This window comes from Dicentrarchus labrax, unplaced genomic scaffold (assembly GCF_905237075.1).
Source record: "Dicentrarchus labrax unplaced genomic scaffold, dlabrax2021, whole genome shotgun sequence".
Classification (NCBI taxonomy): domain Eukaryota; kingdom Metazoa; phylum Chordata; class Actinopteri; family Moronidae; genus Dicentrarchus; species Dicentrarchus labrax.
In genome coordinates this window covers 20,060,778-20,077,933 of record NW_026136708.1, presented here as the reverse complement: position 1 = coordinate 20,077,933, position 17,156 = coordinate 20,060,778, and the positions used below count along the sequence as shown (strand labels likewise).

The 17,156-nt window shown below is 38.6% G+C and overlaps 1 protein-coding gene across 19 annotated transcripts in view; it reads right to left on the bottom strand.

The window, feature by feature from the left end:
• The window catches only part of LOC127368577 (uncharacterized), a 36,903-nt gene that overhangs the window by 8,772 nt on the left and 10,975 nt on the right, over positions 1-17,156 (bottom strand). For 2 of the 19 annotated variants that reach the window (XM_051409521.1, XM_051409516.1), the window contains exons 3-5: positions 8,806-8,873; positions 8,387-8,665; positions 3,036-3,083 (exon numbers count right to left, since the gene is read on the bottom strand). In XM_051409521.1, coding sequence (XP_051265481.1) covers positions 3,036-3,083; positions 8,387-8,665; positions 8,806-8,873 — 395 coding nt within the window. Of the gene's footprint in view, positions 1-3,035; positions 3,084-3,196; positions 3,470-3,578; positions 3,915-4,184; positions 4,297-5,377; positions 5,616-6,132; positions 6,196-6,223; positions 6,870-7,573; positions 7,603-7,691; positions 7,779-8,386; positions 8,666-8,805; positions 9,139-9,369; positions 9,960-10,821; positions 11,293-11,860; positions 11,930-12,460; positions 12,518-12,947; positions 12,977-13,071; positions 13,156-13,367; positions 13,455-13,623; positions 13,882-14,023; positions 14,351-15,631; positions 16,466-17,156 lie in introns of those variants that run through there. The other 17 variants (XM_051409513.1, XM_051409512.1, XM_051409514.1 and 14 more) reach the window with 16 other exon arrangements.

Below are 17,156 nucleotides of genomic sequence, written 5' to 3'. Positions count from 1 at the left end.
TTTTTTATCAGCCTTGTGTAGGCTCAATGTACTCCCATCGTTGTGTCTGAGCTCTGTGAAACCAGGGCACAAGTAGATCTCGGGATAAGGGTCTGTGGGGTCCGGCTCAGCCTCTCCCCTGCTGTATTTGAGGAGAAGGATTCTCTCCTTCTCCGTCAGCCTCCTCCTCCAGAGCTCTAGGCTCCTCTGTGTCAGACGGACAGAGTGCACCCCTAGCACAGAGCCCAGAGCTTGGTTATCTGTGAGTGCTGGTCCTGCTGCATCTACCAGTTGTTTGAGGCAGACAACTCTTGAGCTGCACAGCACCCCCATCAGCCCAGGCATGGTGCTGCAGCACACATCCATCTTTGCACCACAAATTATAGGCTCCTTTAATAACCAGTGCAGAGAGTTACACTTCTCACTTCTTTTACATTTAAAAAGCCCCCAGGATTTAAAAACGCCCTGATAAAAAGGAGGCAACCCACCTAACTTTAAGAATTTAAAATCAGTTAAAAACAGAGCAGCATCCAGCCCCAGGTTATTGACACGCCTGAGTATGCAGCTCTCCACGTCTCTCCAAACCAGATCTTCAGGTCCAGTCAGATACTTTTGAATGAACTGGAGCCTGAAGGTGGCTGTCTTACTAGCCAGGTGGGCCAGGCCCTGGCCCCCCTCATCTCTGGATAAAAACAATACAGACTGTGGTATCCAGTGCAATTTGTTCCAGAAGAAATGGACAATCTTCACTTGAATCTGGGAAATGAGACCTGTTGGAGGGTCCAGACAGGCTAACCGGTGCCATAACATGGAGGCCACCAGGTTGTTTAGGATTAGGACCCTCCCTCTAAAAGATATTTGTGGGTGGAGCCACCTCCACTTAGCCAGTTTGTTTTCCCAGTTTTTCTTTCCAATGTCGCTGTTCCTGAGATAAATACCGAGATACTTTAAGCCTTCTCGTCTCCATGTCAGGCTTTGAGGGAGAACAGGGAGGCCCTCCTGCCATTCACCAACAGCAAGAGCCTCACTCTTCCTCCAGTTCACCCTCGCAGCCGACACAACAGAAAACTTCTCGATTACAGAATTTAAAACACACACATCCTGTTGATCTTTGATAAAAACAACGACATCGTCAGCATAAGCAGATAAAACAACGCTACTGTTAAAACCAGGTAAAAACAGGCCTCTAACAGATGATCTTATCTTTTGTAAGAGGGGTTCCAGGGAGAGTGCATAGAGCATCCCAGACAGGGCACAACCCTGTCGGACGCCTCTGTGACAAGTTGTATGACAAGTTGTATATAACAATTTATTCATACATACAATTTATTTTGAGATAAAACACAGTTCATTTGAAAAGCTCATTTCAGTTTGATATTATCACAGTTATTATAGTATCTATTTTAAAAAGATGTAATTTCATTTATGGTAGTTGTGAATGTATATGAAGAATATGCAACGAGTGAGTAACACCAAGAAGAGGAATGCAGATAGGTAATACAAATCTTTATCTGTGTGGTTTAATGGTTCGTCGATCTGTTGGTAATGCCTCGGGGCTCCAGTAGGGGGGGCGCTCCTCTTCCTCATTCAATACAGACGAGTGAAGGAAAGAGCTGCGTGTGTGTTCTCCTCATCCTTCTCCCGTTACTATTCCCCTTTTTAAGGGTACAACACCTCTATGCACTCTAAAAGGAGCACACAAGCCACCATTAAACTTTAGCACACTCTCAATGTCACTGTACAACACCTTGATCTTGGCTATGAGACCAGCGCTGAAACCAAACCTCTCCATGACCTTCCAAAGGAAGTCGTGTTCAACGCGGTCAAAAGTCAGGTCTGACTCTGCTCTGTGTTTCACATTATATCTGGCTGAATTATAGAAACCGTGCATATCGGGGAAGTACTGTTCTAACACTGGCTGCCTCATCCCTTTGGTCTGTTTTAAAAAAGACTTCAGTACATTAGCAGTATACACCTGAGCAGCAGCCTGCTGAGTGTGAGACAGGTCACTGCTGTCAGACACACACCCTTCACTGTCACTGCTGTCAGATAGAGCTGCTCTGTTCTCTGCAGCACTCGGTTTACCGGCCAGACGTCCGGCTTTACCACCGACCTCCACGGTTAACATGCTTCTCCTCTTACTGCGCTGTTTAAGAGGAGCAGACCCCCACCCAGACTCACAGGCCTCCATCTCTTCAGCCTCAGCTACTGTGCTCCCCTCACTCAGCTCACCTGCTAGTTTACCTGTCTCACACTCACCTACAGTCTGACCTGCCTCTTTCTCCTTACCTGCTTCACACTGGTCACCAACGACCTCAAATCCTTCACACAACTCAACTGTTACTTTACCTGCCTCACCCAACTCACCTACAACCTCACCTGCCTCTTTCACCTCACCTGGTTCACCTACCTCTTCTAGTTCACCTGTTACTTTACCTGCCTCACCCACTTCACCAGGAACCTCACAGGCCTCTCCACCGACACCTGTTTCACCCACATCCTCGACCAATTCACCTGCATCTTTATCTGAAATACCACCTGTCACCCACACCTTACCTGTCACCTCACCCGTTTCCCCTCCCACCTCCTCCCTCTCACTACTCACCTCAGTGCTCCCTCCAGCCTGGCTCTGCATCTCTTCCACCTGTTTCTCTGCAGCTCATGCTTCTTTTCCTTGCCCTGCACCGGCCCCCCCACCGGCCACCGCGGGGGCGGCGGCCGGGGCACCGCGGCTCGGACAGGCCTTAATCAAATGTCCCTCTTAGCCACATCCGAATCATTTCACAGTGGATGATGTCGCAAAGAGGATGTACTCGAAATCATCGACACACGGACTCTGAAGCGATAATCAAACTAGTCAGTGCTACCTCCTCCACCCTGCACGGAGAGCCGGCTCCGGTTTTAATGCCGTGCTTCCGAGTCAGCCTGGAGAAAACGCTGCTGGACGCCTCAGAACGAGGAGAGAGAGAGAGAGAGAGAGAGAGGAACAGAGGAGAGAGAGAGCAGGAGGGAGAGAGAGAGAGAGAGAGAGAGAGAGAGAGATGTTAAGTCACTACCTTGTGTTGAAGTGTCATCCTCTGCAGTCTTATTATTCCCTTTGCTTCCTTTTGATTTTGTTGAATATGATATGAAATAAAACAACAAATTGTGACAAAATACCTCATGTTACCATCTGATGAGACAAAATGAAATAAAATAATAAAATTTTAAACTGTACCTGTTTTCTCACATGAGGACTGGGAACCGACATCACACAGCAGCGTTTGTTCTCTCTTATTATCTGTCACGTTACACTTAAATAACTCATAATAGTTTGACTTCTGATTGAGATGAGTTGTAAATGTCACCTTTGATGAACAGACAGTATCTAATGTTTCCAACACATTCTTATCTTTTTCATCATACAGCCACTTCACTGTGTGTCCACAGCGTCCATATGTCAACACAGCACAGATCAAGATGACTGTATCATTGTACTGTTGTTTCTCAACTGGTGAAGATGGAGATATTGTGAGAGAAAGACAACAAGAATAAAATGAACTTATGTAACATTATGAACATTATGATGTAAATACTCACATTATGATGTAAATACTCACTGTCAATAACAGACAGCTCAACCACAGAGCCTGAACCTTGTTGTTGTCCTGATATAAACTGTCTGCAGGTGTAACGACCAACATCCTCGACTGTGACCTTCTTTATAACCAGAGAACAGTTCACTGTAACACTCAGTCTGTCTGATATATCTTTGGAAATCCCAGTTTGACTAATCTTCCCAAGAGTAACCAGCTCTCTTGCTGTTCCCCCAGATGACCCCCAGATAATCCAAGTGGTACTGTCACATTTGTTCTGATTTTTAATCACATTTTCACAAGGCAAAGTGACTTCATCTCCAACTCTGACAGTGAAGGAAGAGTTTTGTCCAGTTACTGCTGTTGAAGATGAAAGATAATTATAAAAAAGTTACTGTCAAAGAATATGACATTTGTGTTCATAGTTACATATGAAGATAATATTAAATACATAAACAATAGCAAATGTGCCTTATACAAGAGTCCACTCAACGTAGGATGTTCAAAACACACAGCACACACAGCTGTCTCAAACATAAATTAATTAGTTGAGTTAGTTGCTTCACTAGGCCTACAATTAGTAATGTTTTTTAATGTTTCTTTTAGCCATCTGTGTATATATATCCTTACCTGTAAACAGAACCAGTATCACAAACAAAGACATTTTAATCCATCTGAACGGAACCATCTTGCTTCTCTCTCTCTCTCTCTTGTTCTCACGCTCTTAACTGTCAAAGTTTCTGAACTAATGCTTCTTATTGACAGATATAGCATTTACTTCCTGTTATTAGTAGTGTGTTACTTCCTTATAATGCATTTTTATTAGTTTGTTGGATCTATGCTCATTGCTTTTGCTTTACACTTGTGACAATGGACATCCTGAAAAGCTGAGTAGGAGGACAGGAAGTTGAATTGGAAATGCAATTTTGAGTCTATGGCCCTAAAATACAGCTAAGGAATTAATTAATGTTGATGTTTTAACAACAAACAGACAAACAGACTCCTTTGTGAGGTGTAAAATGGTGGTGCAACCGATGACATTTTAGTGGTTTTAGAATAGTTGGTTCCTCATTGCTGCTTAGTATTCTTTTCTGAGAAATAAGGGAGGAGTGTTTTCACATGCATGTGATCACAACAGCAGCAGCAGCAGAGGTCTGGAGGTTTTACCCTAATGGTGCAGTCCTAGTGCAACCCACTCGTTTAAACGTGTGCCCGCCCTGCTCCGCTGTTTCCTTATTTAGTCTTGGTTTGGCATTTCCTGGTTGTACCAACAGCTGTTCAGAAGGTCGCTGGTACTTGATCAGCTGCCTATTTATATAGATGTATCACAAGCTTGCACAGTTTTGTGATCCATTTTGCTGGAACAGTTTTAATATCATACATACACATAGTGTGGAAGACACACAACTTTTAGCATTTTCAAATTATTCTGTAGCTTTAACATAGTTTACATATCCAGTACATGTATACGGTATATCTGTAAATAAATAAGCCTCTATTGTGATTCTTTTTCTTTTTCTTCTTTACCTTGTCCGAAACATTAATCCTTGAACTACCACCCAACAGTACATACATCATAGTACAATAAGGTGCCTGACTCCAAGTTCATTGAATGATGGGCTATCACGTTTACATAGTGGTAATAACTTAGCTTACTCCCCCTTCTGGACAAAAAGCGTTTACAGAAGGGTGAACACATGTTAAAAACAAACTGCAAGATTATAATACTAGAAAATAACAGTGAGTTAAAGAGATTAAATATTGTCCAACATTTGGATTACGTGGACATTTTATTCACAATACAGTATCAATAAAGCAAAGTTAGTGAATAGTTAAATTCAACCCATTCTTACAAAAACAACTTTGTTTTCACAGCAGAAAGCTTTTAGTAATGAAGTATAACTATAAAATGAATGCAATGATATTAAATGTAACTATATAATGTTAGATTTTGGTTAGTTGATGGTAGCATAAAGGTTGCTGTGTATCAGCAGAGGCTCAAGCAGAAGAGGAGGATGCTTTCACAGTGTTGGAGGTCACTGCTTCACCACCACCCAGAACCTATAGGACACAAGTGACACAGTACCAGACATGAGTGACACACAGTGAGGCAACATGATGAAAGATAACACAATGCAGAGGAGCATCTAATATAACGCTTAATATTGCTATGTAAGCAAACCGGCTGCCATAGCAACACAGGCGAAGGGAGTGTGACGTCAGACCCTACTGAGGATAACTCCAATATATCTTTACATAGTAACAACAAATTGTTGTTTGCTCCTACTAATGTTTTAAATCTAGTATATATATATATATATATATATATATATATATATATATATATATACATATATATAACCTTTAAAAGCACATAATAGCAACACTACATAAACACAGCACACCGCAACATCATAAAACGTAATAAAACACAAAGATCATCACATACAACACAACAAACATAGCTCACCATTTAACAGAGACCAGATTTAAGGGTAAAACAGAGGATGATATCTTTCATACATTCATTTTTTTATATATATATTGACTACCAACACTGTTATGACAGACAGCTTACCTGGGCTTTACAGTGGGTCTTCTAGCTAATGGAGGTGTAGGAAACATCATCTTCAGGATCAACCTACAGAGTGAAGACAACATATAATGGCTGCTCAGTAACATGGATTATACTGACTCACAGTCAAACTTTTATTCTAGTGTATCTGAGTCAATATTTTAACCGTATCCAGGAGTTCATGTTGTGTGTCCTGTATCTGCCAAAAAGTTTGTCTGTTTGCATATTAATATTTCACTTTTTCTTCTTATTCTAGATATGATGTTTATATTTAACAAGAGAAACCAAGGACCGGGGAACTGGTAGGGCCTGAATCCTACCTACTTTAGAACATCAAATATCTAAAAAAATAATAACTAAATAAACTAGAATTCTTCAGTAGCCACTTACTTTCATTAAACAGTCTATGGTAGCCACATATTTCATACTCTGTGACCACAGCCTATGAGAAAGCAATACATTCCGCTATCTAAGAATCTATTGGCCAACTGTGTCACGTGATGTAAATAAAACTTTTTCCATTCAGACTTGGTGGCCTGGTGCTGCAGAAGTGCAACAACTCAAGGCTTCAGTCTATGTTAATCTATTCTGGTGTAGTCGAATTGCCCTATCGCCTCATACAGTTATATTTTGGGAACCAAAGACAGGTTTCAGAGTGTACTGGGTGTAGTGTGTGACCTGACTGCGCCCTGACTGGTTTCTGGAACAGACTGAGTCCCTGCAGGGTTAGAGGTCAATTCCTGGAAAAATACAGTCCAGTTACAGTGTTCCATTTAAAGCTAGTGTACGTAAAGTATTTCACAAGACTGTTTTCTTATATTTGTTGAAATTCTCTTCACATCAAGACAGAAATCAATAAATCAAAAAGTCTAATAATCTGGTATCTATAGAAGTCACAACATACATTTTCTTGGCCTTCTCCTGCCTTAATTAGAGAGTGACAGCCGAAGATAGACAGGAAAGGGGGGCAGAGAGAGAGGGGACGACATGCAGCAAAGGGCCGCAGGTCGGACCCGAACCCGGGCCGCTGAAGCAACTCTGTACATGGGTAACCAGTTCTACCAACTGAGCCAACCGGGTACCCCCCAACCTACATTTCTAGCTCCACATTTGTGTTAGGGCAGTGTCTTTGGAGGGAGACCTGAAGGGACAGGATGGGATTTTTTCATTTGGATGAATGACATGTATTCTATTCTAAAACATAAGTACGTCAGTAAGTTCAAATATCTATTTCCTCCCAAATATTCAATTCAATTATACGTCTGATATGGATTTTTTCAAGAGATTCATACCTTTGTGTTTTCACTGAGCTTTGCAGCAACCAACTATGAATTTAATACAGTGAGTTTATTCTGAAACCACATTTAGTGATTGTGAAGACCTACCAAACTGTTTCTTGAAAATTGACTGTGTAAACATTTGATTATTAAGGTTTAAAACTCACAATGTGTTCATCCATCTGTGTTCTGTTCCCTGAAAAGACAAAGGAGAGCTGTGTTTAGTTTCCACTGTGAAAATCCAGGTTTATCCACACGACTTGTTTCATCTGTGAATGTTCTCACCTTTAGTTTTTGTCCATATGTTGACCGCTACAACAATTGTTAGGAGTGCTGCTAAACCCACAGACACAATGAGGAACCTCCACCAGTCTGAAACGAGAATAAAAACATTGAAACATCTTTTTCATGGCCACTTTATTTTCTCCTTTGCAGTTGAGCTGCAGTTTTGAAAATGCTTCTTTTCTTTTCTTTTTTTTTTCTCTACCAAATTCAATCCAATCCCTATGTACAAGAGATTAAAAATACCAACAGTCACAGTAAGGATAATTAAAAAAATGTGCAACCATGTGCAGAATTCTTTGTGTGAATTTGTGTAGATAAATAAGTGAGCAACAACAAGGTTTGAGACTCCAATGTGTAGATAAGATAATATCTCCACCTACAGCCATGTGTTGGTCTGATAGTTATACGTCTATACTATAGAGAGAGACAGTGAGAGAGACAGTGAGAGAGAAAGAGAGAGAGAGAGTGAGAGAGAGAGGGAGAGAGAGAGAAAGAGAGAGAGAGACACACTACCTTGTTGTTCCTCTTCAGTCTCCACTAAGATGCTTCCTGTTGATATGACAAGACAAAACGCAACAAATGGTGAAACAGTACCTCATGTTTACTATCTGAAGAGACTTAATGAGAAAGAATAATTACATTTTAAAAACTGAAATTATTGAAATAAAACCAACTGTACTAATTTTAAACTGTACCTGTTCTCTCACATGAGGACTGGGGACCAACATCACACAGCAGCGTTTGTCCTCTCTTATCATCCGTCATGTTACACTTACATAACTCATAATAGTTTGACTTCTGCTTGAGATGAGGAATTGTAAATGCCACACTGGATGCACAGGTATACTGTGATATCTCAGTGTCAATCTTATCATCATCGTCATCATACAGCCACTTCACTGAGTGTCCACAGCCTTCATATGTCAACACAGCGCAGAACCAAATGACTCTCTCATTCGTCTGATGTTCAGTCACTGGTGAAGATGGAGATATTGTGAGAGAAAGACAACAAGAGTAAAATGAACTTCATCACTATAATCATAATTATTGTAATGTTTCAGTATTTTGTTCTAACAAGAGTTTGAGCTGAAAACATTATGATATAAATACTCACTGGTAATAACAGACAGATAAACCACAGAGTCTGGACCTTGTTGTTGTCCTGATATAAACTGTCTGCAGGTGTAACGACCAACATCCTCGACTGTGACCTTCTTTATAACCAGAAAACAGTTCTCTGTAACACTCAGTCTGTCTGATTTATCTTTGGAAATCCCAGTTTGACTAATCTTCCCAAGAGTAACCAGCTCTCTTGCTGTTCCCCAAGATGACTTAGTGGCAATCCAAGAGGTACTGTCACATTTGTCCTGATTTTTAATCACATTTTCACAAGGCAAAGTGACTTCATCTCCAACTCTGACAGTGAATGAGTTTTGTCCAGTTACTGCTGTTGAAGATGAAAAAATAATATAAAAAATAACTGTGAAAACAACATGACATTTGTGTTCATAGTTATACATGCAGATGATATTAAATACAACAATCAACTCAACAAACTATGTCCAAAACAAACTGCTGACATGTTTTATTTAAAGTTAGTTAAATAGGCTTCCAATTAGTAATGTTTTGTCTTGTTTCTCTTAGTCATCTGTATATATATATATATATATATCCTTACCTGTAAACAGAGCCAGTATCACAAATAAAGACTTTTTGATCCATTTGAATTGAACCATCTTGCTTCTATCTCTCTATCTCTTGTTCTTACGCTCTTAACTGTCAAAGTTTCTGAACTAATGCTTCTTTAAGAGAGATTCACTTCCTGTTATGAGTAACAGGTCACTTCTTCACAATGACTTGAATCTTAGAAAGAAAAAAAAAAAAAAACTTATCTCACATGAGAAATCTTCATAGTACTCAGATCTGAATCTGGGTTGTTGGAGTTGACAGTGAATATCTCTACTCAACCACCATCCAAAACCAGTTGTCCACTTCACTAAGTACCTCCTGTCTATAATTCAAGCATTCAAGGATTAAAGGTTATATTATTTTCAATGGTAGGTTGTTAAACAGAATTTTGATATAATACCCTTTATTATTGATTACGTCATAAAAAAAAACCTAATTTGGATGATGAAATATTGAGGAAGAATTTATCAGTCTCTCAGCCTGAAGGAAGCAGCTGTCTTTAAGCTTGTGTACCTCATATGGCAGCGGGGTGAACAGACAGTGGCTGTTGTGGTTATGGTCTTTTAGTATCCTTTGGGCTCTGAGCAGGCACCTCATGTTACCGATATCAACGGGTTCCCACGGTTCTCCCACTGTGCACTGGGATAGTATTTGCATTTTAAGAACTAATTCTCAGCACAACTGACAATTTTAGAAGACACAAGCTGATAGTTTTCACTCATTTCATACTCATTGATTGATTTTGTATTATAATTTGTAGGAATGTTGTTTATGACATCCTAAAAAGACGAGACAGGCGAGAGGAAGTTGAGGTAAAAAATGCGTAGTGATGTTTCACGTCACACATTCATGAAACAATATGTTGCTATTTACGTAGTTTTAGCATTTTTCGTTCCTCATTGCAGCTTAAAATTCTATCTGAGAAATGAGTTGTAAATATGTTGATGTGCATGTGGGTACAACACCGTCAGAGCTCTGGAGGTTGATCTGGAACAGTTAACAATTTATCACATGATGCTCTGACTCATGTGGAAAATTTATTTTATCCTTAAAGTTTTGGAGTCACTCAATCTGTGTTTGCTGATAGACAATAAATTATTTAACATATTTATCCTGAGCATGTAGCTCCGATGGTTTCACTCTGATTGTTTTCTTCTTTTTTAAGCATGCAGCATTTGTCTAACATACAACCAAGTTATGATAGTACAAATGCGTGTGTGTTTGGCAGACATTATTATTATTACACCTTGACTCATGTGACAAGTAATTTCTAAACTTGTCTCATGATAGATGTATATACATATATATATATATATATATATATATATATACATCTATACATCTATACATATATATGTATGTATGTATGTATGTTAAATATTGTAGTTGTAATAAACTGAAACATGCTTTAAAAAGATAAAAATACAATAATGACAGAAAGTTCACTAAGCGAAATGTATCATATTTATGTTGCAATCAGCCATATGCATGTTGGGCTATTACTTTTAAATTGTAGTACCTTAACTTAAATCTTCCCCTTCTGGACAAAAAGCTTTTTTACAGCAACAAGGGAAAGAAAGGGGAACACCTGGTTGTGCTAAAAACAAAATTTCAACATTATAATACAAGAAAATAGCAATGAATTACACAAAATGAGGATTAAACATAAAATACTGTCTAACATTTGGATTTCATCGACAATTTCTCCACAAGAATCAACACAGTCAATCCATGGTCACTTTTTCAATAAACATTGACAAGATTTTACGATGAAGAATTCATGTAAAATAATAACTCTATGTCTAGGTTAGTTGATGGTAGCATAGAGGCTGTTGGGGTCAGCGGAGGCTCCAGCAGACGAGGAGGGCGCCCTCACAGTGCTGTAGGTCACTGCCTCATCACCACCCAGAACCTATAGGACATAAGTGACACAGTACAACATGTGCAGAGCTCAGGACAAGAGAGGAGGACGCGGACTCTGTGTTTACATCGATAATGCTCGGTGTCCAAACGCAGTCAAAGTGGATGGACTGGAAGATGATACAACATTATCAGCACTATATTGTTACTGCTGTTTCAAATTTCCCCTGAAACAAATTCAAAAAATGCACTGCAGAATTATTATTCTGCATAGTTATGGGTGTATATGTACATGTGTATATGTATATAAATAACTGTATATGTAGTTTTATTTGATTTATTTTACATCTTAACCAATTCTGAGATAAATTCAATTATGTGTTATGTTCTACATGTGTAGCATGAAGGGACTATGAGCTTTAGTTTCATTGTACAACCTTATGTTGTATAATGATAAATAAAATTACCTTGGTTTAAAAAAAACCAGTGCAATGCACGGCAACTCAGTGTAACACAACAAGGCAAACATATCACCCCAATCACAAGATTATAAGGGATTTAAAAGTAACATTTATATATTTTTTTCTTCATTCACTACCAACACTACTATGACATCTTACCCGGGCTTTACTGTTGGTCTTCTTGGTGAAGCTGATGGAGGCATAGGAAACACCATCTTCAGGATCAGCCTACGCAATGAAAACAACATCATGACTATACTCAGTAACATGTGGACTCACTCTCAAACCTTTATTCTAGTCTATCACAGTCAATATTTTATCTTATTTTACATTAGCCAGGAGGTCATGTTATGTGTCTTGTGTCTGTCTCAAAATGTTGTGAAAAGTCTTGTTTATCACATGTATTTGGCTTTGAGCCTTCTCCTGGTTTTGATTCAAGGTTGTAACTCTCTCCCAACTCGTCAAATACTGCCGCTTGGTCCCGGATTTCAAAGTGGATTTTCTGTTTAAAACTGTGTGATTGCCCTCAACAAAACTAAAATGTGGTCCTAACTTCAACATGTCACAAAACACACATTTGTGTAATCATTTTGATGATTTATTTCAGTTGTAGGTTGATAATTTTGGTGTAGTTGAGTCACACTTTTCCTTCCCCTTTTTTCTTTCTTAGAGGCAGGTGAGAGTCTATTTCATGAAGTTATATTTTGGGGAACAAAGACAGATTTCAGTGAGTGTAGTGAGTGTAGTGTGTACTCTCACTGCGGCTTGACTGGTTTTTGGAGCGGTCTGAGTCACTGCAGGATCTGAAGTCAATGCCTGGGCAAACAGATGCATGTATTACACAGTATCCGTATGTGTTTCATTGTCCCAGGTAATACATGTTGTGTTGATTCTCAAAACACTTCAACTCTACTGCAGTCCAGCAGATAAATATATATTCTCTTGACAAAATGCAATCAAATAATAAATAAATAAATACTGTGAACTCTGATGGTATTTTGTAGGCCGAAACTTACACTCAGAAGGTATGGTTCTGGTTGTATATGACTGCATTATAGGTGTACTTAAAGGCGGTTCTAGGTAATGTGATTCCAATAAACACAAATTATGCTAATATCTTTTCCTGCTCCTAATATTCAGCTTCAGCTGTATTGGACCACAGTTACACAGTGAAAAAGAACTACACAGACACCAGTTTGCTCTGTAATGGTATAAATATTCTATAAGCCAGTTTATTTTAACTCACAATGTTGTCATCCATCTGTGTTTTGTTTGCTGAAAAGACAACAGAGAGACTCGACTTTAGCTTCTACAGTGAAAATGCTGGTTTATCAAAAAATCGTAACCATAGAATATATTAGTATTGTCACCTTTATATTTCCAACTCACAGCTGCAACAACAATTATCAAGAGTGCTGCTAGACCCACAGCAACAAGGACGTACCACCACCAATCTGGGATAGAAAAAAATAAAAATAAAAACTTTTGTCTCCATTTTTCTGTTTTTTCCCAAATCTTTTTATACAAAAAATGTTCGTGCTTTTCATAAACTTATGAAACAGTAATTTACTATATTTCTTACTAAATCAAATTACAAAAACTGCTCCCACTGCTCCCTCCCTGTGACTTTTGACATCCAAAACACAGAGAGATTCATAATCATTACCTTGTGAGTTTCTTGCTCTATCATTGTTTGCGGATTCTGGATTTTTTCCCACTGTTCTTATGGTTGTTGCTACATTTGAGTCCTTACCTGGATAAATAAAATGACAATGGCAAACTGTTTATAAAAGAGCTCTTGTTGTCCATTTACAGTAACTAAATAAGAAAGAATGGTATCATCTAAAAGCAATGTAGTTTATTTTTCATATCAGTAATATCATATGAAATGATTTTACACAGCTCACACTTTGTTTTCTCACCTGCGGACAGACGGCTGAAGGTAAACTGATGTTCCTCTCCAGTGTTACTATCTTTCACATTACACTTCGCTAACTTGTAATTCTTTGCAGTGCCAAAGGTCACATTGGCAAAGCAGGTGCGCTGTGATGTCTTCAAGTCTTGGTTATCATTATCCACATCTTTATCCTCAAACAGCCACTTCACTGTGTATGTACATCGTCCATATGTCGACACAGAGCAGCTTAATGTCACCTTATCAGTGTCTTTATGTTCAGTCACTGGTGAAGATGGAGATATTGTGAGAGAAAGATTAACCTTAACTTTACCACTACAATCCTAATTATTATTAATTAAGTCCAATGCATTTGTACTTTCATACAAGACAGTTTGAGCTGAAAACCTTATGATGTAAATACTCACTGGTAATAACAGACAGATCAACCACAGAGTCTGAACCTTGTTGTTGTCCTGATATAAACTGCCTGCAGACGTAATGACCAACATCCTCGACTGTGACCTTCTTTATAACCAGAGAACAGTTCGCTGGAACACTCAGTCTGTCTGATTTAGCCATGGCATCTTTGTGAATCTGCCCATTTTCAAACAGTGTTACTGTGTTTCTGGAACCACTGGAGATCCATGTTGTAGTGACACAGCTATGGTGATCATTTATCACATTTTCACAAGGCAAAGTGACGTCATCTCCAGCTCTGACAATCAACGAGTCTGAACTTTGTCCAGTTACTGCTGCTGAGAAGATAAGAGAGAAATAAAGTAAATTATGTTCACTGTTAATGTGAGGAGGATTTTAGTTACGACAGATGCTTCAAAATGTGTCATCCGTACACGACTCTGTTAAAATCACTATAATAAAAACAAACAGCAGCCTTGGCTGAGCTGAATTAGTTGCATTACTAAAATAAAGTTTTGCAATGTTTCTGTTGCTATATGTATGTTACAACATACGGCAAACTACAACTGCCCTCTCTCCTTTTCTGTCTCTTGTTCTCACGATCTTCAGTCTAAAGTCTCTACTACTACTTCTACCATGACTATTAGTGTTTCATATTATCTACTTCCTGTTCTCAATTAAGTGTCCCCTGTTCATGGTGATGTCAGGGTTTTTACCTCTCCTGTAATTTATTGATTTTTGAACTGATGTTGACAGAGCATAGTATCAGCTTCTCATCTCTTAAAAAATGTTTGCAGTTACTGTATATCATGAGCCAAAAACCTAGTTAACATTTCTACAACAAGCTGGTGCTCAAATATACAGTATGTACGCATGTGTAAGAGTAAATACATAGGAAGTCAGAGGTGGTTGGAGTTGCAGGTGGCTCTTTCCACCCATTAACCACTGAAACCACAATGCACTTTCTCTCCTCTCCACTGCCACGAGTACTTTGTGTTTATAATGATCTCTTAATGTAATGCTTCTGAAATGTGCTGGATTTTGAATGATTTCTTTAAATACAGTTAGTCTGTGACTCACTGATTCCTCATTATAGCTTTGTCGTAAGAGTGGGAAGTTTTTCAGTGAGAATGTGGTTAACAACAGTGGCAGAGCTCTGGAGGTTTTACCCTCTAATGACGATCAGAAAAGCATCAAAATGAGTCAAGGCTCACAGGAACAGATAGACAACGTAAGAAAAAAAGGCACCCATTGGAGTGTCCATCTTTTACTTTTATCTCTACAAATATCACTGTTAAAAAAAACACTTTTGCAAAAGTATGTTACAAGTTTGTGTCTGTACCTGTAATCTGAAGCACTGGTGTCAGTAAAAAGATATTTTAATCCATCCGAATTCAGCCATCATGCTTCTCTATCTCTTTCCCTCACTTTCTCTTTTTTCGTGCTGTGAAGTTAAGGTCACCTTCTGCACCTCAGCATTGACTGGTTTGTACAGCAACAGACGAAAAAAGAGCGTCAAAATGAGGAAGTGAGACCCAATCACAGGAAGTAGATCACTTATTTCCATTTGGTTGATTAACACAACTCTCATGGGTGATAAATAAGGTGTGCACAAAGCCACTTCATCTCATCTTTATTTTTAGTTCAAATTAAACACCTTACTATTACATGATACAGACAAAGTATATACAAAGTAAATATAAAAAACTATGAACATATGTATATAAAGTTTTTTATGGGACAAGACCAAAAATATTTAAATAAACTAAAATGCATACAAAATACAACAATGATAGCAACAAAAGATAGAGAAGGGAGACAACACACATACAAAAATGCAGTATAAGTTGGATGACTGTAGTTTAGTATTTAGGGCAGAAAACTGATGCAAAAGTTGAGTTTTGAGTTTATTTTTAAAAGTGTTTCACAAAATAAAAGTGACAAAACCCATCACAGAGCTCAATAAAGTTTACAAGAGATAAGTGGTATGAATGTCAGGATCTTACTTTCTACTTGCTACTTGTAAACCTACTACACCCCCTTCTGGACAGAAAAGCCAAGTCCTAAAAATGATCATAAAAATAATTGTAACAGAAAATTTTTTTAACATGTTCATGTGAGAACTGAAATGCAAAACTACAATATTATCATTGTAACAACCTGCCAAGCCAAGTTATGCTCAAAAATATAAATATATTTTAAACACTGTAGGATTTTGACTGCATGTACAATCTTATAATACAACACAGTATGAGTGAAAAAACAAACTTAAATAGGTGTGATGATATGAGCTGTAACTATACTGTGGTCTCTTATTTGTTTGGTTTGTTGACGGTGGCGTAGAGGTTGCTGGGATCAGCAGAGGCTTCAGCAGAGGCTTCAGTAGAAGGGGAGGAAGCATCTTTCACGGTGGCGTAGGTCACTGCTTCATCATCACCTTTATCGCAAACCTTTAAAATAAAAGAGAAACAGCACAACACATAAATTATACAACAGGACATGACACAACATAATTCAGCACATTACAACGGTAAAGCAGAGCAAAGCAGCACCCCGACACTGAAAAACAAACGAACACAACAAATGATGCAATGAAATACAACAAAACATACAGAAACACACCATAACCGTAATGTATGAGCTCAAAACACCCAAACAGTGTTTCGCCTGTTCTAGACAAACCAAACACTGGCTCTAGATAGATTTGTGGCCACCATACTTTCTCCTACATGCATGGAAGGTGAGTGGTATTCAGTTTGTTGCAATCTGCAACTTCACCACTAAATCCTACAGATTGGTCCTGTAAAGAATATAGAGATTCCCTGTCTTTTCCTCTAGTGCCACCATGAGGTGAACATTTGTGGTTATGAAAAGTGAAAAGTCTTAACAATTATAAGATGAATTAACATTATGTGTGCAATTTCAGTCCCCCCCCATGATTTTTAGCCATGGCCCTTTAACTTTTTGTGCCAAATTCTGTTCAAAATGTCAGTTTCTCCAATACCAAGACCAAATACTTGTAAAACTACATTACCATCATCCTTAGCTGTATTTTGTGTTTAGTGCTAAGATGCTGAGATACTGTGGCTAAGATTAGCATCAGCACTATCAGATACTAGCGTTATCAGTGGTGAGAATGTT